General features: G+C 51.2%; 1 protein-coding gene across 1 annotated transcript in view; it reads right to left on the bottom strand.

Annotated features, from left to right (window-relative positions):
- SCUBE3 (signal peptide, CUB domain and EGF like domain containing 3) overlaps positions 1 to 25,880 on the bottom strand; it is a 96,254-nt gene that overhangs the window by 33,725 nt on the left and 36,649 nt on the right. Inside the window, 2 exon segments of the mRNA XM_043500367.1 lie at positions 11,441 to 11,557; positions 14,219 to 14,344. Coding sequence (XP_043356302.1) covers positions 11,441 to 11,557; positions 14,219 to 14,344 — 243 coding nt within the window.

Genomic DNA, 25,880 nt, shown 5'->3' with positions numbered 1-25,880 from the left:
TCCTGCGACTTTCATCCAGTCAGCTGTCAGATAATCTGAACCGATTGCTATCGCTGTACTGCTGAGATACAGTAACCGCAGACAGCGATTAATCCAGCCTGTCTAAGGCAATAACCCCGTTACTGAAAACTTCTAAATGCCGGATGAGGTTAGGGTGCTGCCCTGGCTCCCAAGCCAGGAGGTGCTGTGGAGGCAGCAGGTTCCACAGCAAGAGAAAGTCCTTTGCTTCACATCACAAGGATCTTTCTGGGTGATCTAAGGGTAGTGCTGAGCGGATGGGCTTTACAGGCAGGCCTATTTAAGCCTGCCTGGGAGGAAAGGCAGATCACTGGGATGCAGGGGAACGTGTGATGCAATGCAGGGTGGTCAAAAAACTGAGGTAATGCTCTGCAGAGCCTCCCCTCAAAAGCAGCATTTACTGTTCTAATCACATCCCTCTGAGGACAAATCTTCATGACGGCAGTTTGTGTAACTGCAACTATTATGCCAAAATTACAACCCACACAATTAACAACAAATCTCCATGAGAAAACCAGCAAGGCCCTGGGACATGCTTTTAAAGGCCAGCAGGCAGTGTTCTCTAGCGCTCAGAACAAGGGAAGGATGTGATTTTCAGAGGTGCTGAGCACCCGTAACTCCCATTGAAGTCACTGGGCTCTACTGGTGCTCAGCACCTCGGAAAATAAGGCCTTGGGATTCCTGGGTTCTAGCCTTGGGCAAGTCAGTTCACCTATAATGTGCCTCAGTTTCTCAACCTGTAAAGTGGGGCTATTATATACCTTTGTAATGTGCTTTGAGATCTTCAGACAAAAGGCGCTAAGTGCAAAGTATCCTATGCAAAAATTCTGAAGGGCCAATTAAAGCTGCCAAACCCCATGAGAAGCCGCCATAATTTTGTGTTTCCCCTTGTGCCTATGTCTGGGGAGCTGTTTCTTTAGCTTCAAGAGCTTGTCTAACACACATAGACACATGTTCAAACAGCCACCTCTACTGTACCCACAGTATTTCAACATCTGCCTAGGTTTGCACGCTTCAAACCTGTGCTTTGGGGCACAGCGGACAGGGAGTCTGCATGTGTGAAAACACTGTGTGTATGAGCACCTGTTTGCACAAGCAAAACAATGGTTGTGTGTGGAAAATTCAGGGGACTGGCTGGAAAAAATCGGAGTTTTGGCTTTATTTCACAGAGCCTGCGGTGGGTCAGAGGAGGCTAGTGCAATGATGGTTAATGCACTGAATCCTGGTGACTGTTAGTCACATTTGTGATGCTTGTGTCATAGCAAACACCCAGTGTGGGCAAACTGTTAGGGGAACTTTTATCTGCCCGATCCTGGGCCAAGCAGCTCTTTTGTGATTGGAAACAAACTCATTTTACAGACACTGGGAGGTTTGGACATTGACAACTCAACAATTCACTGCAATAAATGCATCTTCCTGGTTGTAAGGGGGGAGAGAGAGAGAAAGCATGGGAAGGGGATGATGGGAAGAGGATATCCTGCAGAGCTCGATCTCAGTGGCCCAGGAAGCAGAGCCTGGGGGAAGAAGAGTGTTCCACAGGGAGTGCATATAGCTCAAATGTTCCCCAGAGTCCAAACCAGAAGCAAAGGCCAATCAACGTAGAGAAGAGCATTATCATTTACCAAGTGGAGAGTGAAATATAGGACAGAACAGGTGCCCCGGGCTTCCAGTTAACATCTGGACAGGGATCAAAGCTGCGCCAAGTTAGAGGAACTCCCTGTTTGTAAGAGGAGAGGGCGCTGGCCATCACTGATGCACTATCCCCTTTCAGCAAACCAAGGGGGAAAAGACATCTGGCCCTGTCCTCCAGACAGCTAAAGCCTTTGGAATCCACGACTAACAACAATGCAGAAGGGACCTTCACCCACTGCAGAAGCTGCCCAGTGTGCTGTCTCCGGGAGAGACCCCCAGGGGATTTGTGTTCCCTTCCTTGCTGCAAAGTCCTATTTGTAAATTGGTTGCCCCAAACTGACACCAGCCACTCCCCAAATTCCCACTGTGGAGGGGAAGGCAGTTTCGGAGAAAGCTTTTTCCAGACAGACTCTTAGCACCACTCTCCCTGACTAACATCCAAGCTCACAGGCGGTCCAGCAAAACAGCATTGTGGGCAAAAGTAAGAGAGACTCTGGAAAACCCAATTATTCCCTCTGCTCTAGTTCTAATCCCGAGAACTAGATTAGAAGGATCAGCGGTAACTAGTTACTGCTCACCCTTCAGCTTAAGTTACATCATTTCCTAGAAAGCTGGAGACTTGGATTTTAGTCCTGGCACTGACCTTCCATATGCGGCAAACTCCTTTCTTCTCTCGGCTGGGACAGTCTCCTCATAATGGGGGTACCTGGCATCTCAGTTAACTACAAGATCACTCTATCGCCCTTCCACACTTACATCAGAGCCACGCTGGAGTCCACCACTTGCCCACTGGCTGGGGCAGGCCTACAGTGGGGATTAGAACTAGAGCAGAGGGAATCATTGGGTTTCTAGATTGGTGGCCAAAAAATAAAATATCAGAAAAAATAAATCAGAAAAAAAAAACGTTCACTTTGGGTGGAAACTGACATTTTCCAGTTGTACTCACCAAAACAAAACACCAGTGTGAAAAATAAATTGTTTGGGGTCAAACAAAATGTTTCTTTTGACCCCAAACAAGTTTTTTTGTTTGCTTTGTGTTTATTACCTTTTAATTTAAAAACCAAAACTAAAATCTAGCTCGATTTCTCAACACAACATCATTTCAAAACGAAAATCAGAAAGTTTAATTTTGAAAGTCTCAAATGCCATTTTGACTTTTTCTCACTTTTTGTTTTTCATTTTCTTTTTATTCAACCAAAACTATTTGCTGAATTCAACGTGAATTGGCAAATAGTTTAAAGTTGCCCTGATACTTCATTTTTGGGCAAACGAACTACTAGAGTGAAAAATTTTGTCCACATCTATTTTGAACAGGGGGCCTCAAAAAATGCGAAAATGCTACCTGCAGCCACTTCAGTCTTTGACACCGTGGTACAGTCTTTGGGGACCACAATTCCCACAATGCAACACTCCATTTTGACCACAGCAGCTAGGCACATTGCATGCTGGGACTGGTAGCTGCACCTCTGCATTAAGAGACAAGAGAAACCATGATCTGCTCCATTACATGGAAATTGAAGAGAGGACCTTATGTTGCTGATATGGGCAAAGTTTGAGTGCCCCTCCTACAGACACTAATCCTCAGTTTGAAAGCCAGTTACATCTTCTGACAGCAGGACTGGCCATAAGCACAAGCAAAGCCGTCAGCTAATCAGAGGCCCACATCCCACACTATCTCTGCTCCTCGTTGGATGGCCCTGTCTCTCTCTCTCTCTCTCTCTCTCCAATAGCAGAGACAACTCATGGCCGGATCCTAGGCTGGCCTTGCTGCAGCGGGTTTAGAAGTAGCAATGGTGGGGGAGGTTAGTAAGCATCAGAGGTGGAAAGTGCATCATGAATGACCCCTCAGCCACATGCGCTAGGGCGGGAAGTGTGGCATGCAAGTTAGGTGGACGGCTCAGGCCCCACGTCCGGTTATTATCCCAAGACAAGATGCATCTACGGTTAGAACTCCTCGAAGAGATAGAGAGAGAACAAAAATATTTACCATTAGAAAACGTCTGGGGGGTAACGTGTTGCGGAGGTGCCTCTCCCCTGTTTAACATTATAAAAAGTGATTTAGAAACAGTGTCCAGCAAGAAGCCTGCCTTTTTAAAATTTCAATTATTTCTCATTCTCTGCCTCTCAGATTTGCAAAGATTTCCTCCCTTTCCCCCACCCCAATGAGCCTGGCACAGAGGCCTGAGCTTGTATCATCAAACCACTCCGTCACCCGGTCCATCACAACCCATAGCAGACTGCTGGGGCGGTCCCCTCCCACGTCCTCTGATGCAAAGAGGCAGAATTCTCATGCTACAGGCTGGAGGTGAGGGGATGAAAGACCGAGGGGTGCAAAGAGAAGTAGAGTTAGTTGGTTAGTATTTAATGTGTCTCCTCGTTTGGTATTTAGCTCTTCGCTATCTGGGCAGCAGAGTGTCACCCACACAACAGGATCAAATCTGGGGGGGATGTGTAAGGAGTTGTGAGCTACAGAAGCCGTGTGTGATGGGTGCAAGGGAGTCTGACTAAGTGAAAGGGCAACAAAGAGGATCTGAGTCCATATGGTCTTGTCTGTATGAGAAAAGGTGTACTGGTCTGATTTAAAAATCCATGTAGCTAAACTGGTGCAGATCTCCTAACGGAGAGGCACTTAAATCAATTTAGCTTAATCCAGTAATGTACCAAATTACACCAATTTAAGCAAGGGTTAAATGGGCTTAAAGTGTGTCTTCGTTAGATCGTTTGCTCTCGTTTAACTATATCAGCTTTCAATCCATTTAATTGCAGCTTTCCTGCTAAAGGCAAGGGCTAAGGCAGTCGGTGTTATGGACACCCCAAGGGCCAGATTCCGCCCTCACTCACCCTGATATAAATGAGGTCTGACACTTGTGTAAAAGTGGTGTGAGAAAAGAATCAGGCCCCATGGGTGCAAAAGAAGAGTGTGGCAGGAAACGCAAGCAGGAGGGAGGTGTAAGGAGGATTAAGCCCAAGTAACTCCGAGCACACTTTAAAATATACCTTCTTCTGCTCCTTCACCAGTAAGAAATTTAGACCCCCAGTGCCCACCTACTGATGCGTAACTGCCCATCACCTGGGAATCTGGCCTTGTATCACCAGCTTCAAGTCAGTAGCAGGGCCTGGAGCTGTATTCTGTCATAATCTGCATAGCAAATATCCCCCCAGGACAATCCCCTGGAAAGCACCCTTGGAATGAACCCAACCAGCCTGACAGGGGCTGGAGTAGATCCTGGGAGACAAAGGGAAGGAGGACACAACCCCATTGAGCCAGGCTGCGGGGGGCTCAGGGAGCGGCAGACATGCCACAGAAGGCGAAGATAAGTATGAGGAAGAGAGATCCTAGAGGAGAGGTTTCAGGAGCAGGCAGTATACTGCTGCCAGGGGCAGGGAAAGGGGGCATGAGACAGGAAGCTTCAGGGAGGTTGAGGCTTGGTACAGGGGGTTCCAGGGAGGCCAGGGCCCAATGCAGAGGGCTCTGGGGTATGCGCGTGACACACACGTGCTGGTGGGGTTGCTTGGGGAAGGCCGAGGCCTGGCAAGGCGGGGGTGGGATGGGGTGGGGTGGGGAGGGTGGGCGCTACAATTGACCAGGTCTAGGCAGCACCAGCAGCGAGGCCTGGAGCAGTCTGCACTCAGGGGAGCCTGGGGGCTGAGGAATAAAGCGCCAACTGCTGCTCTCATTAAAATCGATGGCAGAGGTCCCAGGGCCTTCGCCTTCACTAGGGTCAGGATTGAGCCTGAGTCAGGCTTTGGCTTTGCTTCCCCCATGGATACTATATGACTGGGTGGATCCCTGCCTAGTTAGACGGATCCACCGCAGCAGGCCAGAAGGAGCTGGGGGAGTCCTGAGGGCCGCCTGAGCCAATTCCTCACCCCTCCACAGAGGAAGAGCCAAGCAGATGAGCCTGACCCAAGGACCAGGAAGCAGGCAGCCCAGGGAAGGGGAGCGTTTGGGCAGCGCTTCCCCCATACGTGCACAGCCCATGTGGAACTGATTATCCCCCAAGGATGGCGAGGCGACAAGAGACAATCAGAGTGTCTGAGCAAAGGGCTTAATGAGAAAAACTCCAGAAGCAGGCCAGACCGAGCAGAGGGGCCAGGACGGAGCAGAAGAGAGGAGGAAGGTGAGAAGGAAAAGAGAGAGGAGTGCGATCTATTCCTAGACGCATCAGGTCCTCGGCTCTCTGCAGTGCTCAGTACAGGGCAAATCCTAACTGGCGCCGGGATCTTACTCTGCCACCAAGATTTGCCTCAAATGTCCACGGCTGGACAAGCCAGGGGTTGGGAAGGATGGAGGCACCCAGAACACCTGGGCAGGGGGTTTAATTCCCTTCCTCTGCAGCAACGAAGAGGGAGAATGTCGTGCACAGTCAGTCTCTTGTGACTGTGGGGGCATCCAGCAGGGAGCAGAAGACGTCTTATAGATGCACCAGGAAAGGCTGCCCCAGCCCTCCCGTGCTCCTTCCCACATTAGAACACCGTGTAACATGTTACAGCTGCTCAAGCCAATTGCACTGATGTGAACATCATATATCTACCTTGGGCACAGGTCTGCACTCCTCATGTTGGGGTAAAGGGGAGGGACAGACTGGAGCCTTGGGGAAAGAACAGGCCGCCTAAGGGAGGCAGACCTGCCTGTAATATGCTCGCCCCATTACGGCCAACAGAATGAGCGGGATGTGAGGCACGATGGGGGAGTCCAGCTGCAGGGGATCAGGCATCTGGGGAGCGTGCTATATTGCGATCAGGGGCAGCGCTGGGGTGTCTGGGGAGCGTGCTATATTGTGATCAGGGGAAGCGCTGGGTGTCTGGGGAGCGTGCCATATTGCAGTGCAGGGGCAGCACTGGGGCATCTGGGGAGTGTGCCATATTGCAATCAGGGGCAGCGCTGGGGCGTCTGGGGAGCATGCTATATTGCAGTGCAGGGGCAGCGCTGGGGCGTCTGGGGAGCATGCTATATTGCAGTGCAGGAGCAGCGCTGGGGCATCGGGGGAGTGTGCCATATTGTGATCAGAGGCAGCGCTGGGGCATCGGGGGAGCGTGCCATATTGTGATCAGGGGCAGCGCTGGGGCGTCGGGGGAGCGTGCTATATTGCGATCAGAGGCAGCGCTGGGGCATCGGGGGAGTGTGCCACATTGTGATCAGGGGCAGCGCTGGGGCGTCTGGGGAGCATGCTATATTGCAGTGCAGGGGCAGCGCTGGGGCATCGGGGGAGCGTGCCATATTGTGATCAGAGGCAGTGCTGGGGCATCGGGGGAGCATGCCATATTGTGATCAGGGGCAGCGCTGGGGCGTCGGGGGAGCGTGCTATATTGCGATCAGAGGCAGCGCTGGGGCATCGCGGGAGCGTGCTATAAAGCAGTGTTGCCATTTCTGGGGAGCACAAACCATGCCTTGGGGGAGCACTTTAGCAGGGTGACTGACACCTCCAACAGTGACAGTGCATCTCCCAGACATGTTTTCTCCATATGGAACCACAAAGCTCAAGTCCAGAGCTGAGCACACAACTGCGGGCCTGCTGCTTTCCTCTGGCGTCTCTAACAGCCGACGGAAAGAGCCCCTCCCATCATGGGAGGCTGACCTGACCCGCTGCAGAGCACTTTAATCAACAGGGCGGGGCGGGTTTGGGGGCTGTTGAAAAGGCTGCTTTAGAGAATAAACAAATACATAAGGTCATCGGCCTCCCCTCCCCCGATCCTGGAGCCAGGGTGGGAGTCATGAGGGCTGGCCCCTGCTCCGCTAGGAAGCATGTTATTCATTATCTGCATTTTTAAAAGCAGCAATAAAAAGCAGAAAAATGAAAAACACCGGCCGCGGCCTAATGAAACTGTCATTCAAACAAAGCCACCCCGCTTCCTGCTGGCTGGTGTGAGCTGAAGGAGACCTGCATGAGGAGCCTGCTCCCAGCGGCCCTTCAAACGCACCGCATTCAATTTCAAAGCGCTGAGCTGGGGGAGCAGGTTTGCACTCCCCTCCCTGGAAACTTTATTCCCCTTGAAATAATGAAGTATTTCAGAGGAAATGGAGAAGGAAGGGGGAGGGCTAGGGGAGCAAGGGAAGCTGTTTGCTGAGACCTGGCCGTAAAACAAAAAAGAGCAGTTATAAATATCCAAGCAGGTACCTAAGCTCTGGCCTGACTATAAATCTGTCGGCCGGGCATCCCTGCGGGGAAGGCGGGATTGGCTGCCTGTTAGTCACAGACAGCAGCACAATCCCGCACTGTTCGAGGCGGGCGCAGTTTAGGGAACTCAGATGCACTGCGATGCTACCGACCGTGCTAGGCTGGATCCTGCCCTCACTCGCACTGATCAGCACAGCCAGGTGTAGCCAAGGGCAGAGCGTAGCTCATCAGACAAAGGGACGGGCAATGCTGGAAACTGGCTCCATTTGAAAGGGATGCTGTGTCAGTAACTCACAAGGCTGCAGAAGGAAGGAGCGGCAGAGTGGATTCAGTGAACAGACCCCCTGGGATGAGTCCAAAGTGGGGCATCAGCTGCTAGTCAGGATTTAGGTGGCCTGTGTTACTACTAAAATGCTTCGTGGCTGTATTTACTTTCATGCATGGAGGTGAGTTAGTGGGAAGATAAACTACGTGTCCTGAATCACACAGGAAAATGTTTTCTAAGGGGCTGGGAAAATATGAAAGGGGATTCTTTGGCCAAGATTTTTGGAAGTGACTGTTGATTTGAGGGCTCATCTTAATGAGATACCTTAAAATGTCTGAGTACTGAGACCCTCTAAAAATCAGGCCCCACAAGCTATGTGTCCTAAATCCCTAGACACTTCTGAAAATCTTGACCCCCATCCTTTATCAGAACATTATCCTGAAGCCTTGTACAGGCCTCAGATAAGGACCTCAAAACACTAGCTAGACATTAAAGCATTAGACTCTGGTGCCCTGGGAGGTAGGTATTATCCCTATTTTACTGGTGGGTGAACAGAAGAACCAACCACTGAAATGACTTTCCTAAGGTTACAGAGTGAGTCAGTGGCTGAGCTAGGAGTGGAACTCAGGTGTCCAGTGCACCCAGTTCTCAACTCTAACCACTAGACTTCCCAGCCACAGAAGGAATGGTTAGGCCAGAGGATGGAAGGAGCCCTTCCCAGCTTGTGCACAGAGGATGCAAGGGAATATTTGGAAAAATCAAACATATTTAAAAAGATATGGAAGCACCTAAAGATGCAAATAGGGGTCGAGTGGGAATTACAAAGCTCTCAGCAGGTTAGGAGACTAAGTGCAATTGAAGTCAATTGCAGTTACGCACCTAATTCTGCTAGGCAATCTGCATCTTTAGGCACCTAAATAAAAAACCTTGAAAAATCTGGCCCCTCATCTTTTCCCCTGTTAAGACCATAGAAAAAAACCTGCTGTCTGTAGAAGAAAGATTCTCTCAAGGGAATCTGCAACCCAATTTACCATTCCACTGGCAATTATTTGTGTGTATGTTGGGGAGGAAACTGAGGCGTTGCCATGAGGGTGGAGAAATGGAAATATGGTACTGAACTTCAAAGAAAGGTGCGGAGGGCGGTCCTGGCCATGACTGCCCTGTTAGTTTAATTTTTATTCCTAGTTCAATCAATAAGGGAGGGTGGGGGGAAATCACTAAACTCCTGGAAGATAATGAAAACTTGAGCACTAAGCAGCAATGGTTTATAAAGACTAGATCTGGCCACTCAACTTTTTTTTTTTTTGGTTAGAGTAATACAACTGTGATGGGTCTAGGGGTGATGGTGGACAATAATTTAGACAGGCATTTGCAGTGCAGTATTGCCACAAAAAAACACCTGAAGCAGCGTGGGGCTGCATAGGTAGAGGCATCACATCCCGGAGCAGGGAGGCACTAGTTCCTCCTCCACTAGTTGACAGGGGTCAATCCTGTTCCCGCTGAAGTTAATGGGAGCTTTGCCATTGATTTCAAGAGGTGTTAGAACAGAATCTATACGGCTCTGGTGCAAGAGCACCGGGGGTAAATACCGTGGTACCAGAAAGATACTGACAAACTGCAGGGTGTGCACAGAAGAGTAGCACGGATGTTCAGGGGGGTAAGAGGGAGAGATGAATAGAACTAAATACAACAGAGATTATGCATCTGAAGAAGTGGGTTTTTTACCCACGAAAGCTTATGCCCAAATAAAACTGTTCGTCTTTAAAGTACTACCGGACTCCTCGTTGTTTTTCTGGATACGGACTGACATGGCTACTCCCTGATACGACATAGAGATTTGCTCACTAAAGTCTAAGAACACACATATCTGTAAACACCAAGGAAGGAGTGAGATTATTTAAGGAGGCGAAAGGGGGTAGAATTAGGCGTAATGTGATGAAATTAAGGAAGGGAAAACTTGGGGTCTGAATATCAGGAAAGTTTTCCTGGCAGTGAGATCTCTGAGGGTGGGAATTATCTCCCAGGAGGCAGGGGTGGGAGCCCTGTTCCCTGGGAGGCGTAAAGTTAGACTGGACAGATCGCATGTGTGAAACAGGGAACAGTCCCACAGGCCAAGGAGAGGGACAAGATGGGTTTTCCCGGTGCAAGCTTGTAGAACGAAGCTGCCTCATGGAAATGTGTGCAGGGCATTTTCTGTGCCTGCACAGCAAAGGCTTGAAGAGCTAAATCTCTCAGTTGCTTTTAATTCCTTTTTTATTTTGCAGTAAGAGCTAATATGTTTACAGCAATTTGTGGACTTAATCACTTCCCAAATGTAACATTTTTTTAAATCAAATCAGCTGTTAAGCTGCGCAAGCATCTGAAACTAGTAAAACTTCTTTCTCCGTTTGATGTTTTACAATTTGAAAACACACAGAGGAAAAAAAAGCTGATTTTGGGGGTTGTTGGATTTTGTTTTTTCATTTTTGCAAGACAATTGTTGGTGGGCTGAGACCTCATGGTGCCAAGTTCCTGCTGGGAACAGACTCGCGTCCAAATCTTAACTCCCCCATCATCCTTCCCCAAAGACTAGAGGATAACAACACAAGGGAAGACAACAGCTAGCCCAGAACAAAGCTTCAGATCCATCGTTCTTTTCCTAGAGCACTCTCCCATGTGTCTGCTAGAAAATGTGCGAGTGTGAGAACAGGATTGGGCATGCACATGCAACTAGCCACGTGACCATGTGCACAAGAGCCCGTGAATGAATGTATATGTACCCCATACAGCTGTCTGTAATTACAACACATGCTGTCACGTAATATATATAGATCTATGTATTAATTAAGCCTGTACAAAAGACTTCCCCACCCTTGCTAGATTACTTAGAAACATCCTCAAACATACTGAGTCCAATTCTGGTCCAGCTCTATTAAACCACCAATTATTGTTGGTCCATTTGAACTAAAGGAGACTTTCCAATTACCGGACAGCAGTACAGGGCTTATGATGTGCAGCTGAGCAACTAGATCTCACACACACACACACACACACACACACACACAACCTGTGCTGCTCTTTAGAATACCTAGATTTCTTGGGGGGGGGGGGGGGGGAACTCCACTATGTCTTGGAAGCCTGAAGAGCTGGTACTTTCAGTGAGACCCAGAGCCAACTGTTTGGCTGTTCAGAGACAGATCAGAGAATAAACCTTTCACAGCAGCGTTGACCCTCTCTATACAGCTCTGGATCCTGGGCCGGTGAGTGTTACAGGTAGGAGAGGGAGCATTCAATGAACTTCAGTGGAGTCTGGGGCAGCAGCCTTGTAAGCAAATAGTCTTAGTGCAAGAGCACTGAGATCCACAGCCCAGCCAGAGAGCAAATACATACACACACAGGTGTGATCTAAGCTACAGTTCTCACCTACCTATGCACGTTTTCCCATCAGCATGCAGCACAAACTTCACATGGCAGCCACACTTGGGCCCTTGGTCTGTATCGTCACACGTGTGTTGGCATCCTCCGTTTCCATAGTTACAGGTCACTGCGGGGGGGCAAAGAACCCACAGTCAAGAAGTCGGCAACAGCCTAGAGCAGGGAGCAGGTTCCAAACATCATCATCCCATGCACTTGGTCTGGACTGCGCATGAGCAGGGGAATGCAGGCTGTCTGGAGATTGGAATTGCCACACCAAACAGTCCCTTTATGCCAACATCCCATCACCTGCCACACTGAATTAGGCTAAATGATCCATTTACAGGCATCCTGAGCAGGGCACTGGTCCATCTGACCAGTACCTGATGTTCAAGCCATTTAGATCATCTCTAGGGATGTGAGAGAGACGTTCTATCCCTACGGCCCCTTCTGTCTCTGGCCTTTCTTGGCAGTTTTTGTCATGTGGACACTTGCCTACTAGGAACTCATCTCCCCAGCTCGATTCACACTGGCCAACGCACCATCCCATGGTAGCGACTTTCAGTTAATACCCAGCTGGGCCACGTTTAAACTGGTGTCCTAGTGATGGAAGGCTGAGAGCCGCGTGAGAAAACCAGCTGAGGTGAGGTGAGAGGAACAAGCGGCTCTAGAGTTAGTCAGATCTCGATCCTGTCACCCTAGGTTGAGAGTTCAAATCCAGCCTAGGGTCAAGATTTTCAGAAGTGACGAGTGATTCTGGGTGCCTGACTTCAGACACTTTAAAGGGGCTTGAATGTCAGAAAGTGCTGAACACCCGCCCGTGAAAATCAGTGCCCCAAGTTGGGCCCTCAAAATTGCTAAAGTTTTGAAAATCTTGGCCCTGATTGGTAGTGAAAAAGTCATTGCCATTTCATCGTTACTTGGAGGACAATACCTTACACAATTCAAAGGGGAAGTAGTGAGCTGGCATCATGGCCTACTGGTGGCTTCCTGCCTATGGTGCTGGAGGTATCAAGTGCAAATCCCAAGGAAACCCAAGTAACAGAAATGAAAATTATAGTTATTAGCTTGGAGCAGGTGGGATTCGCTGGCCTGTGTTATGCAAGAGGTCAGACTAGATGATCACAACGGTCCCATTTGGCCTTCAACTCTATAGGAACAGGAACTGATAGGACAGTCCCAAATACACAGAACAACAGGGTTTAGTTCCAAGACTGCTCAGGGAGATCTTGGATGGTTTAAACTTAAAATTTATGAAAGGATTAAACTTAAAATTTATGAAAGGATTTAAAATCCAGAGTTTACAGAAATTTTTAAACTGAGATGTAATTCTACTTAGTAGATTTAGCTTCCCAATTCCCAATCGCCTAAGCAGCTGGGAAAGTCTCAGCCACAATGGTTAAAAGAAATCCTCATAAGCCATTTCTAAGTCTCTGACTTTCCCTGCAGAAATCTTAGCAGAATGACACTACCATGGGGTTTCTTGCTTCTTTCTCACAGGCATCTACTACTTGCCAATGTCAGAGAGTGAGCTAGAAGGACCACTGATCTGGTACAGCATGGTAATATTTATTCAGTAATAACAAATTTATTAGGGATACGTGGGATTTTCAAAAACTCTTATGTCACTTAGGTGCTTTGAAAATCTGACCCGATGTTCTTAAGGAGGCAAGTTGCTCTTTTAACTTATCCCAGAGCAAGAATCAGTTTGCTGGATTCAAGCTCCATTTAATCCTTTCTGCCGAGAGCAAATAAAATAACAATCAAATAAATAAAAGATTTTTAAAAAAATTTAAAATCTTGGCAGCACCAGTGAATTCCTGGCCTGAGATCAGAGGGGTTGACAACACTGAGTCCCCGGGCAGTTGATTCTTGTGGTTCTCTAATCTTGTGCGCTAATCTTCTACTTTTAAGACTAAAACTGATCAGACAGCAGGCTCGGCTCTGGTGTAAGCCCAGGAAGAGCAGTGAAGTCCCTACAGCGTTATACTAGAGGTGACTCTGGCCTGTTGTCTCTGCAAGAGAACGAGCTCTGAAGCTCTGCAAAGAGGGAGCAACGGGGTTTTGTAAAGATCTCACTGGGGGATGTTGAGCTGTTGGGACCCCATTTTAATAACTTCTGCATTATCTGGGGTTGCCTCAGCGTGTGCAGGCAGCGGCCCGCGCCCACAGACCCAATGACACACGCAAACCACTGGAAAGCTGGGCAGGCAGATAGAGACGTCTGAAACAGATGCTGTAAAAGCAGTGAAGGAGGCTGGCTGGAAACACGGCTCTTAAACCTTAGAAAATCAACGCATTTGACAATTGGGTGCTACTGAGCTTTTATTAGGAGTCAGGACTCCTGGGTTTTATTTCTAGACGGTGGGAGGAAAGTGCAGAGTAGTGGAAGGTGATGTGGTCTAAACGGTTAGAGCCGGGGTGGGGAGGCTGCAAGGAATGGGTGTCAGGGCTCCTGGGTTCTTTACCTCGATCTGGGAGGTCTAGAGCATAAACTCAGGGTGACTGGGAGTCAAGGATTTGGGCCTTCGTCCCCGGACTGGGGAGAGCAGTGTGGTCTAGTGCTCAGAGAAGGACTCCTGAGTCTAGCGCTTAATGCAGGAAGTTTGGGCACTAGGGGTCATTTCCTTGGGTAGGCGGAGAGAGTGGCCTAGAGCAGGGGGTGGGAGCTGCCTCAAGGCCTAACGCCCCCCAAGAAAGATGGGTCTCATGACACGAGGCTGGGCTGGTCTCCCCCAGAATGAAGCACAGCAAAGGTGGGGAGAGGAGCAGCCAGGCACCGGGTTCTTACATTTGCAGTCCCGCTGGTTCTTGGTGAGCTCAAAGCCCGGCCGGCACTCGCAGGCGATGCCCCCCTTGGGGGTCTCCCGGCAGATGTGGGCGCAGCCATGGTTCTTGTTCATGCAGTTCATTCCTTCTAAAAGAGAGAAGAAAACACATAAAAGCTCCACCGCTCCCCTGCAGGGCTCGGGCCATTGGGGTCTAGGATGAAGGGTGAGTTTCTCTCATGCTGGCTGGGGCTGAATACAAGATGGTCACTATCTCAGAGGGGCCAGATTACCAGTCTCTTGAGCAGAACCTAGAGCCAAGCCCAGCCTGCACTGAAACCTCTGCTGTCTGAGAGTGCCTGGGGGAAGCATCCCACAGCCCTACCTAGGGTTCTCCGAGAACAGTTGTCCACATAGCCAGCTAACACAAGCCTGCCTATAACCCCCTCCTCACCCCACATGCACCCCACCCCCACCCCAAAACACCTTTGACTCCCTTCAATCCCCTCTTGCCAGCCTGGGACAGATCCAGCCAAGACATGCCTCCCCCACGTTTGAAACCAGCCCCACCTTCCCCCTCCCGCACATTCCACCCATCATTGGCATGCCCATTCCCCACCTCCATCCACCACACCACCATCACTTCTTCCTCCTGCCCCACTGCCCACTCCCCCTCTACCCTCAGTGCCCATATCCCCTCCATTCCCGCTTTGCTCACCCTCAACCTCCTCCCCATGCTCCGCCCCAACCATACATCCCCATCGCGTCCCTCTGCACCCAGCGTCCTTCCCCTCTGCCCATCCCTCCCTCCACTCTGCCCACTCGCCCCCACCCAGTGCCCATCCACAGCCCCTCTGCAATTATCCTCCTCCAATCTGGCCTGTCCCCCTGCTCTGCTCCCCAGTGGTTTCAGCAACAAGAGGTTGTGCCAAGGTGCCCAGGGCTGTTTCCCTGAGAGGGGCTGGACAGCTCTAGGAGGCTGGGCTGTCAACATGCCAGAGGCAGCATTAGCTGCTGACATTGCTGTCTGGGTTATCCAGGCTGCAAACTAAACAGGGCGCTGCTGACTCTCGACCCTGGATTGTTTTGGCTTTTGCTCTGGTGCATGGAGGCCAAGTCCAGAACTCCGTCCCCAGCCTGACAGCATCCATCACTCTGTATCGACCACCTGCCATCAACAGGAGCTGTGGTCACGCTTCCCCCTGGCCACACAGGGCGGAGCGGGCCTGTCACATTGTATGGGGCAGCTGTTGGGGTTACTGTGGGGCCTTGACGTTGGCTCCAGCCCAGCTCCAGCCACCCCAGAGAGTGGGAGGAGCTGCAGGCACTTGGGGTCACGGTGCTGACCCAACAGCCAGCCCTCAGCCTGAAAACAGCAGCCAGCCCCAGGGCAGCATTCAGGGGCAGACTTCAGCCCTGGTGGAGGTTATGTGGGGTGGCAGCAGTTCCCACCCAGGCCAGGGGTGGGGTGTGCATGGCACCCTGTCTGCCCACAGCCCCTCCCCACAACCTACAGAGCACTCCCATCAGGGAGCCTCCTTTGGCATGGAACACCACGGGGGAACGGCTCCCTGCAGGCCAAGCCACGAAGCACCCTCCGGGGTCCCACGGTTCAGATTTCTGCTGTCGGCAGCAGCGTGGGTCCCTTTTGTGCTTTGCTGTTGTTGTTCTCGTTGGCAGCCCACTGAGGCTGAGAGCAAGAGAGGGCTCGACTCCGCACCTGCAGAGCCGTCCCCGCCAGATCGCGGCATGCGACAGCCTCTTCCACATAAGCTGCCACTGCTGACCCGCGGCCCCGGTGCGCAGGTGCACAGCCTGGCCTGCCTTCCCCTCATGGTGTCTCAGCTCCTGGAAGGGGCTGCACAAGAGCAGCCTTGAGCCCCACGTGAGACTCCAAAGGCACAAAGGGTCATTCTGTAATGACCAGGCACAAACGCCAACTGGAGATTTTGCCAGGGAAGCCTTAGGAAGGCTGCAACTTGGGGGCAGAAGCCCAGCTTATTCCGCAGCCCACGGAGGAAGGCTGCTGTCAAACCACACGCGTTGGCGCCAGGACTTCTGGGTTCTATTCTCAGCTCTGCCAATGGCTCATTGAATTGCCTAGAGGGAGTCATTTCCCTTTGCTATGCCTCAGTTTCCCCATTTGTAAAACAGCGGAGAGGGATGATGGCCCCCTGTCCCCTTTGTAAAGCGACTGAAGACCCTGGTGTGAATTCGCTCAAAGTAAGATTCTTACTGGCCATGAGAGGGACACACACTAGGGGAGAGCAACATCGGGAGGAACCTTTTACCCAATACACCCTATATCTGGCCAGAGAGCAGTGCATTAGCCTCTCCCAGTGCTGAAAGCTGAGGGCAACCAACCAGGTCTAATCAACCTCCTGGTCCCTCTCCCTCAGGTAGCTCCAACCTCCAGCTCAGCTCATCCCATCCCACCCCTACTCAGGTTGGGGTTGACCAAGATGCAGCCCCAATCCCATCAAGGCTGGGCCCCTGAGGAAAGCAGAGATCCAGCCAGTTCAGAGCCATGACGGAGAATCTCAGACGCAACTAGGCCTGGCCCAATGTGATCAACACGTGTGGAACTGCTTTGCTGGAAAGTGCTTATGGCTGCCAGCAAGTGTGCCTTTGAGCCACATCGCAGACCTTGCTGACGCTGATGGGGCTGCCACCTACCTTTCATTCCAGCTCAGTGGAAGAAGCAACTAAGCTCCTTTATGGAGGAAGGTAACAAATATTAGAAGCCATTGCCCATGGCGCGGCGCTGCATGGGCAAGTCAAAACATGCATGAACTTGGAGAGCATAAGAGGGGGTTCCCTGGGGACTAATTACAGATGCAAGAGGTGAGGGCATTGATTGATTGCAGCTGTTTGTGTGGATGTGCCAGACAGAAAGCCTGAGAAGCAGTCATGAGCATGGCCCTGAGAGGGAGCAGATACAGAACTTCTTGGGGCACAGGACTGGCTGGTGAGGCAGGCTTGAGAATTGCGAGCAAGGAAACCGTTTGCTGTTGCTGGTCTGTGCTGCATTCAGGGAACCAGGACTTTGCGTGTCTTCTCAGTAAAGCAATAGGATTGCACCAAACAAATACCTGACTCAGATGATCCATTTCTCTTCCTACAACTGCCAAGGGCCTTGAATACTGGCTAAGTGCTCGGGCCAAGGGACAATAGAACTGTAACTTGTCATCTCAGGGTGGGCCGTACAGGTCCTGGCCTACCAGGGCAGATACCCTCATATTGTGGGAATGCCCTGCAGGGGCTGCCTGCAAGGGAAGCTTCCCAGAACCGTGCCCCATGCGCAGGCGGGGAGATGGGAACGCGGTGGATATGGTTGTGATTAGAGGCCTATACACACACACAAAATCAATCAGAGCATTGTTTATGCTGAGTAATAAAGCGCCCGGAGAGAGGGGAAAGGAGCCAGGGACCACGCAGCGGCAGCTCACATTCCCATTCCAGTGTGTGCCCCAGGGGAATCCTAAGGCAGCGGCGTGGTGCGGGAGGCAAGGTAACGTCTGTCTGTGCCCATAAGCTGCATGAAGTGTTGACAACTGAGGCAGGATTTACATCCTGGCTGCCCTGAGGAGCAGCAGGGGAAAGGGCAGAGGGGGGAGGGTTTGGGGAGCTGCTGGGCTTATGGTTCTTGTTATCTTAGCCATGCTCTCCCCTCCCCTGCTCCCACACACACTTCCCCCGTCCCAGTTGACTTGCAGTCAACTGGACAGCCTCCTTTTCCTCTCTGCCCCTCCCCGCCTGCCCCGACTCGGTCCTGGCCCCGAGGCTGAGGAGCTGCTGATGGCTAGAGCCAGACGGGAGACAAGGAAAGGTCACCTGTAACCTCAGCTGCCAAAAGCTGGGTCCAGCGGGTGCTAAATGGAGCACTGACAGGAGTTTATGTAACATTTAACAAAACCCACAGCCAGCTGGGGGGAGCGCAGGGACCTGGGGTGGGTACACACACAGCCCGGTTCCCGGGAAGAGATTCCATGCTGAGTGCTCAGACCTCACAAGTCTGCCCGTTGTGTGACGCGCAGATGTGGCCAGTTCAAGGGGGGAGGCAAAAACAGTATCAAAAACATCCCTCTGGCAAATGCAGAGTTGCAAACCCTGGGCCCTTTTGGGGTGCTTTATGGTGGGGAAAGAAGAACTAACTGTGTGAACATTTTATGGGCACCACAGGACAGGTAACTGGCTCGGTTTAGAGGTGTCAGCAATGGCAGCCTTTCCGAAGGGAACTCACTGGAAAATGAGCCAGCAACTAAGAAAGTGGGGGATCGCAAGGGGAAGGTGTTGGGAGAAGGCACCTCAGGGGGTTGGAGTACCTTGAATAGGGTCAGTGAGATGTCTCATATACCAAGAGGCACCCTGCTTAAAAACACAGAGGGGAGGTGGGGTAGAGTCAGGCCTCGGGGTTCTGTTCTCAGCGTGGGGAGGGGAGTGATGTCCAGTAGTTAGAGCAGGGAGAGCTGGGATTCTGGGAGTCAGGATCTGGTTCTTTTCTCGTCTTGAATAGGAGTCAAGCGTGAGGTCTCGTGGTTAGAGCAGAGGGAGCTCGGAGTCAGGACTCTGGGGTTCTATTCCTGGTTTGAGGAGTGATGCCTAGTGATCAGAGCAGGAAGGGGGCTGGGATTCAGGGCTCCTGGGCTATATCCCTACTTCTGCCGCTGCCCCAGTGTGTCAGCCCTCTGGGTGCCTCCATTAAACCTGTTTTTCAAATGAGGACAGCCTGGTGCTTCTCTGCCCCATGTGGAGGCGGTGACGTACTTGGCAGCACACAGTATTAAGGAGCTGCCCTTTAAGAGCAGAGCTGCAGGAGTGTGTGCCCTTTATGAAATGCCTCAGCATGCCTCTCCGATCCCCAGGACTTTGCTGTCATAGGGAGCTGTGTCCTGGCCTTTCCGAAGCCAGCTCTGACCTTCCCTCCTCAAAGGGAAAGGCCAGAGTCCTCTGCCACGGGGCCTGCTCCCATCCTGGCTCTCTCGCCTTTTACTGCTACATTTTAATTGTCTCTCTTTAGAAACGAGGACTCCTTTCCAGCTCCCATGAAATCCAGCACTCAAAGGCAACACAGGGCTCCCTGCACAACACAGGGTCACTCCAGGGAGCCAGGGCAAGGTTTAGAACATGGTAGGAGGCCCGTCTTCTTGCCCTGAGCCCATGCCTTTCCCAGCAGGAGGCACTCGGAGGCAGGGTGCAACGCACCGGAGCAGGATAACGGGAGGGGCGGGGTGATTCTTTCCCAGGTAGATCAGAGCAGGGACGCAGAAGCACAGGCATCAAAGTGGCTATACAAAGAGGTGAATGTGTGGGGGGAAAGACCCAAGGGAGCATTCTGCCCAGCCTGCCGGGCACAAGCTGCAGTGCTGGATGGAGCGACTGCCCCCCAGGGGTCTGACTGTACAGCAAAGGGGACAGTTCACATCCGCCATCATGCGCCTGCCTCTCCACAGTCACAGAACAAGCAGGGAAGCCCCTGGGATGTCCCCATTATAAAACCATAGCTGACAAGGGCTTGTGGGGGTCGCTTCCGTATCAGTGCCAACGTTCATAGTGACGAGACTCCAGGCGCTCCACACCTCGGCTGTGCCCCAGATCACCAAGGACCATGTAGGATGAACACAGCACGAGACAGTGGGAACAGGCACATGGGTGGGGCTGGCGGGAGCGTAACCACGCTGTATTAATGGGACTGAACCAAAGGCTCCAGGGCTCACCACTCTAAGGGACTTGCCCTCCAAGTCTAGCTGGGGTTGCAGGTGGCTGCTGAGTGAGAGGGTGGGGGACATGGGAACTGATACTGTTTTTGGAGGGATGGGCTGCCTGTTGCCAGCCATAGGGGTAGCAGGTTCTGCAGTGCCAGGGCTCTGGCTGCGGTACAGTTGGTTGGATTTTTTGAGCCTGTGCTCTCATCTCACTTCTTCGGATCCCCCTGAGGCTACACTGTCCGTCTGTGCAGAAGGGGTTAAAACATTTAGGCCCGGACCCTGTATGCCTTGCACATACTGTCCTTGCATCACCTACATGGTAAATCCAGTGCAGCTCTGCTCTAGATAATGGTGATCATCTTGAATTGCAGTGGCAGGCAAGCGGTCCATAATTACAACAATCCTGTGTTCAAACCACACCAGTCCTGGCCTCCGTGCCGGCTCTGAAAACCCCCACTGTGTGCAGAACTGAGCTCCTTTTCAGTGGCCCTAATTCTGTCCCTGGAGTGAGATCCCTCTCTTCGGTCTTACTGCTCAATCTCTCCTTTAATAGCAAGTACCAGGCCTGCCTGGCCAGCCCCTGCCCTCTGAGACCTGCTCTGCACACGCAGTACTTCTGATCTGTTTGTTGGTGGGAAAAGCAGCCACAGCCCTTTGCCTCTCATCCAAACGGTGGCTTGTCTTGCTTTTTATTGCTTCAATTTACTACCAGCCATAGTTTATGCAACCTGCAGCCACACCACCTTGGGTTCTGATCCTGGCAGCTCTCACCAGCTAAGCTGGGTTAATACAGAGTTGGGAGACCTCCAACAATAACCCCAGGGCTGCCGAGAGGGCCTGTTGCTGACTCTCTCTTCCAGGTCAGTTCTGATGCAATGCCCAAGGATGGTGCATCTTCAGGACATGTGCCGTCATTAAATATGCCGGAGGATTTCATGTAAGAGCAGGAGGATTTTTGTTCTGGCATGCTGGCCCAGCTCCAGGTTAGGAGAGTTGCAGCTGGCAATTTCACCTGGGGGTAGGATTCTTCTCCACTCACTCGCCTAAAGCATGAGGTTGAGCTGTTAGCCAGCTGCTGCCTTCCATCCCGGCCTCTCGCCTGCGCGTCCAGGGGGTAAGCAGCAATTCCCCTGCATCTGGCCTGTAAAATGCTTGGCACTATAGAGAATGCAAGTTACTTTAGCCACAGTACCGTGGAGAAATTATTAACAGAAGACTCTGGCAGCCCTTCTGTGCAGAGCCATGGTAGAAGTCAGGACAGATAACTGGCATCCCCTTTGGCAACAGGTACCTCCTGGGAGCCACATTGCACATTTACCTCTCGAAGAGCAAGCATGAGCTGCCCTGCTTTACCTCCCGATCCACCACCTTTGTCCCATCAACACCTTGGTCTCACAGAAGGCACCATATTCTTGAACAGCATTATCTCACACCTCTGCGCAGGAGCCTCCCACACAGAGATTCTCCCAGAGGCTCTCTCTGACCAAGTCTCTCCCAGTTGAGCCCCACTTTCTGCTCCGCTTGCACCCCTCCTTTATGCCGTGCTGTAACCAGGCCCCTTGTCCATCGCTGTGCAAGACACGCCCATTGTGACGCAAGCAAGGGACCTTCACGCCAGCACCGAGCCATCCATCCGCCAGCTCACAGCCATGCCCCTCCCCTGGCATCCTGTGTGCCAAGCTGAAATGCGGCAGGCCAGCTCTGGCCTTGCGTACACCAGCAGGGCCCCATACAGGCTGTCAATTTATTGACCATTATCCCTTCTTTGAAGCTCACACCTCACCATCCTTCCCCCTCCCCTAAGCATGTTCCCCTCTCGGCAAAGGACCCTCCCATCCTAGAACTCACTCACTGCATAAGATGCATTTATTGTGTCTCGGTTCTGGTTCTCCTAAATCTGAAAGCACACCCTGGCCACAGCCACAGCTTCAAGGCTTCCCTCGCTACCACCCTGTAGGTGCCGAGGCAATAGCAACTTTTAAAAAGAGACGATCAAACCTCATGCTGCAGCGACATTGATTGATCACCCACAGAAGGTCAGGACTGTCTCTTCCTGCTCCTCCCCACCATCTGCATTGTCCAACTGACCAGGTGCATTACGGGCTTTTCCTCTCTGTTCACTGAATCGCCTGGTATTGCCCATACTTGGAGGCAGGAAAGCGGACTTAACGGCCAGTTCTGATCCTGTACTGCACAGACCAGCTTCCCAGGTTTCTTAATCATTCCTTCCGCACCTCCATCACCAGAGCGGGATTAGGGCTTTGAGGAGCGCAGCTTTGCCAGGAAAGCAGGATTCCTTCTGGATCAGCCACAGAAACCTCATACCTGCCTGTTCCTGCACTTCCCACTTGCCTTATGCTTCCTGCCAGCCGAGTAATCCCCCTGCTTTTAGCCAATGTTTCCTGCTCCTTAAACCATTTACCTATAGACACGCAACTCCGGCTGATAATAAAGGTAAATCCAACTGCTGAAAGAGGCAGATGGGGGAGGGCAGCTTTAATGATGATTTAATTCAGACCTCAAGCGTTGTGATCAAGCTGTGAGTTGTTGCTGGGTATTTTCCACCCATTCAAAAGAAGCTTAGCAAGTGTAGAGATGGCAAGAAAACCAGAGACCAACATAAATCAGGAGGCAGGGAGCCCAATCTGAGGGTTGATTTGTTTGGGGCAGAAGGCAGGGGCTTGCATTACTCTTCTGCATTACTAATTACAGATGCAGGAGGTGAGGGCATTGATTGGTTGCAGCTGTTTGTGTGGGTGTGCGAGGCAGAAAGCCTGAGAAGCAGTCATGAGCATGGCCCTGTGAGGGAGCAGATACAGAACTTCTTGGGGCATAGGACTGGCCGGTGAGGAAGGCTTGAGAATTGCGAGCAAGGAAACCGCTTGCTGTTGCTGGTCTGTGCTGCGTTCAGGAAACCAGGACGTTGCGTGCCTTCTCAGTAAAGTAATAGGATTGCACCAGATACCTGACTCAGATGATCCATTTCTCTTCCTGCAACCTGCCAAGGGCCTTGAATATTGGCTAAGCGCTTGGGCCAAGGGACAACAGAACTGTAACTCGTCATCTCACAGGTTATCACACTGTGGTTCAGTCCAGCTGAGAGAGACAGGAGTCCCAGAATTTGGCCTTTCCTTATCTTCCCCTCTGCTGATGGCTGGGATTGACAGCAGTGACCTCCCCCTGCCTTTGGGTAGGAGCCCCCAGCTGCCTTCAACGCTGGACACCAATGCCGCAGTAGGAAGCTGCAGTCTCCCCAAATGAGTCAACAGCACCACCGACCCAAGCCCTGCCAACAACATACCCAGAGGCTCTCGTGCAGTGGCCCGCGGAGCTGTCACCCAGTGGTCAATGATTTGAGGCACCTCTATGTATGGGCTGCCCCATGTTAAGCACACTGCGGACCTCGCTTTCAGAAACCCCGAGCGTCCACAGCTCTAACTGAAGCTAACAGGCGTGGCAGGCGCTTAGCACCTCTGATAAAAAAAGAAAAAGAAAAAAAGAAATCCAGTCCCGGCATCTCAAACTGGCCTCTTCGAATCAGTGCTGGCTCAGCCCACAAGATACTCCCGCAAACAGCTTCCTATGCTGGACCCAGCTTGGCCATGGGGAGTCCAGCTGTCAAGTGAGGAGGGAGCGAGTCCAGCAGAAAGAAGAGCAGCAGGAACAGTGAGGATAGGTGAACCCAAGTAAGAGGAGGGTGGAGAGCAGCATACTGGAGCAGAAGGGAGAGAATGAGAAGCAGAGAAGGAAGAGAGGGAGAAGACAACAGAGGGAAGGAAATTAGTCCAGTGGAAAGGTTCCCGTAGGACGGGAGAACTCTGGGCAGGTTCACTCCACCCTCCCTCCCACGTCACCCCTCTACGTGTGCTACATTGAGGACATCATCATCATATGGACCCACGAGAAGGAGGCCCTTGAAGAATTCCACCTGGATTTCAACAATTTCCACCCTACCATCAACCTCGGCCTGGACCAGTCCACACAAGAGATCCACTTCCTGGACACTACAGTGCAAATAAGTGATGGTCACATTAACACCATACCGGAAACCTGACAGCTATTCTTACCTACATGCCTCCAGCTTCCATCTAGGACACATCACATGATCCATTGTCCACAGCCAAGCCCTAAGATACAACTGCATTTGCTCCAATCCCTCAGACAGAGACAAACACCCACAATATCTTTATCAAGCATTCTTAAAACTACAGTACCCACCTGGGGAAGTGAGGAAACAGATTGACAGAGCGAGACAGGTACCCAGAAGTCACCTACTACAGGATAGGCCCAAAAAGGAAAATAACAGAACACCATTGGCCATCACGTACAGCTCCCAGCTAAAACCTCTTCAGCACATCATCAACGATCTACAACCTATCCTGGAAAACAATCCTTCACTCTCACAGACCTTGGGAGGCAGGCCAGTCCTCACTTACAGACAGCCCCCCAACCTGAAGCAAATACTCACCACAACTACACACCACACCACAGAAACACTAACCCAGGAACCAATCCCTGTAACAAACTCCACTGCCTACTCTGTCCCCATATCTACTCTAGCGACACCATTGTAGGACTGAACCACATCAGCCATACCATCAGAGGTTCATTCACCTGCACATCTACTAATGTGATATATGCCATCATGTGCCAGCAATGCCCCTCTGCCATGTAAACTGGCCAAACCAGACAGTCTCTATGTAAAAGAATAAATGGACACAAATCAGGAACGGTAACATAAAAAAACCAGTAGGAGAACACTTTTATCTCCCTGGACATTCAATAACAGATTTAAAAGTAGGTTTCAGAGTAGTAGCCATGTTAGTCTGTATTTACAAAAAAGAAAAGGAGTACTTGTGGCACCTTAGAGACTAAAAAATTTATTTGAGCATAGATTTAAAAGTAGCCATCCTTAACAAAAAAAACTTCAAAAACAGAATCCAAAGAGAAACTGCAGAGCTACAATTCATTTGCAAACTTAACCCATTAATTTGGGCTTGAATAAGGACTGGGAGTGGCTGGCTCACTACAAAAGCCATTTCCCCTCTTTTGGTATTGACACCTCCTCATCAATTATTGGGAGTGGACCACATCCACCCTGACTGAACTGGCCTTATCATCACTGGTTCTCCACTTGTAAGGTGACTCCCTTCTCTTCATGTGCCAGTATATTTCTGCTTGTATATGTGATTTTCACTCCTTGCATCTGAAGAAGTGTTTTTTTACCCATGAAAGCTTATGCTCAAATAAATCTGTTAGCCTTTAAGGTGCTACTGGACTCCTCGTTGTTTTTGTGGATACAGACTAACATGGGTACCCCACTGATACTCAGCAGTGAGGTGTATCGCCAGGGTGTGGAGCCCCCCAACCAGTCTTAATCTCCACACCGGCTCTCGCAGCAAAAGGCGGGTCTTCGGTCTGCAGGAACTTGGCCAGGCTCAGACACTTTCAACAGGAGGCTGGCACTGTGGCCAGATCCAGCACAAAGCCGCTAAACTTCCTCCCCACATAGGTCGCCTCTGCCCGGAAGGGGCTCGCTGGGTTGAAGAAGGGAAACACCTAGCACGGTAAATAGCGTCTCACCCTCCATGCTGGTCAGAAGGGGAATCACAAGAGCGAGAGCATGAGCCTCTAGAGCTTGAGTTAAGCTGGGCACTGTAAAGCACTAATTTCTTCTGTGGACTGGGCACAGAGGGGGGGGCATAATATTGAATGGCGGGTTACAACAGCACATTCCCAGCCTTAAATAATCCTCATCACTCCCCTGAGAAGTACACCCGCATCATCCCCATTTTAAACGGGCACAGTGGGGAAGGGACTCACCCACGTTCACAACGTGGGTCGCAGTGGAAGAGATAGAAAAGCAACTCCCAACTCCTAATGCTCTGCTCTCACCACCAGACACGCATTGAGTCAGAACCAGGATCAGAACTCAGGAGGTCCCGGCTCAACCCACTAAACCACATGGCTCTTTCGG

Source organism: Dermochelys coriacea, chromosome 21 (genome assembly GCF_009764565.3).
Source record: "Dermochelys coriacea isolate rDerCor1 chromosome 21, rDerCor1.pri.v4, whole genome shotgun sequence".
Classification (NCBI taxonomy): Eukaryota; Metazoa; Chordata; order Testudines; family Dermochelyidae; genus Dermochelys; species Dermochelys coriacea.
The sequence above is the reverse complement of the archived record's forward strand: the minus strand, read 5'-3'. Positions and strand labels throughout refer to the sequence as shown.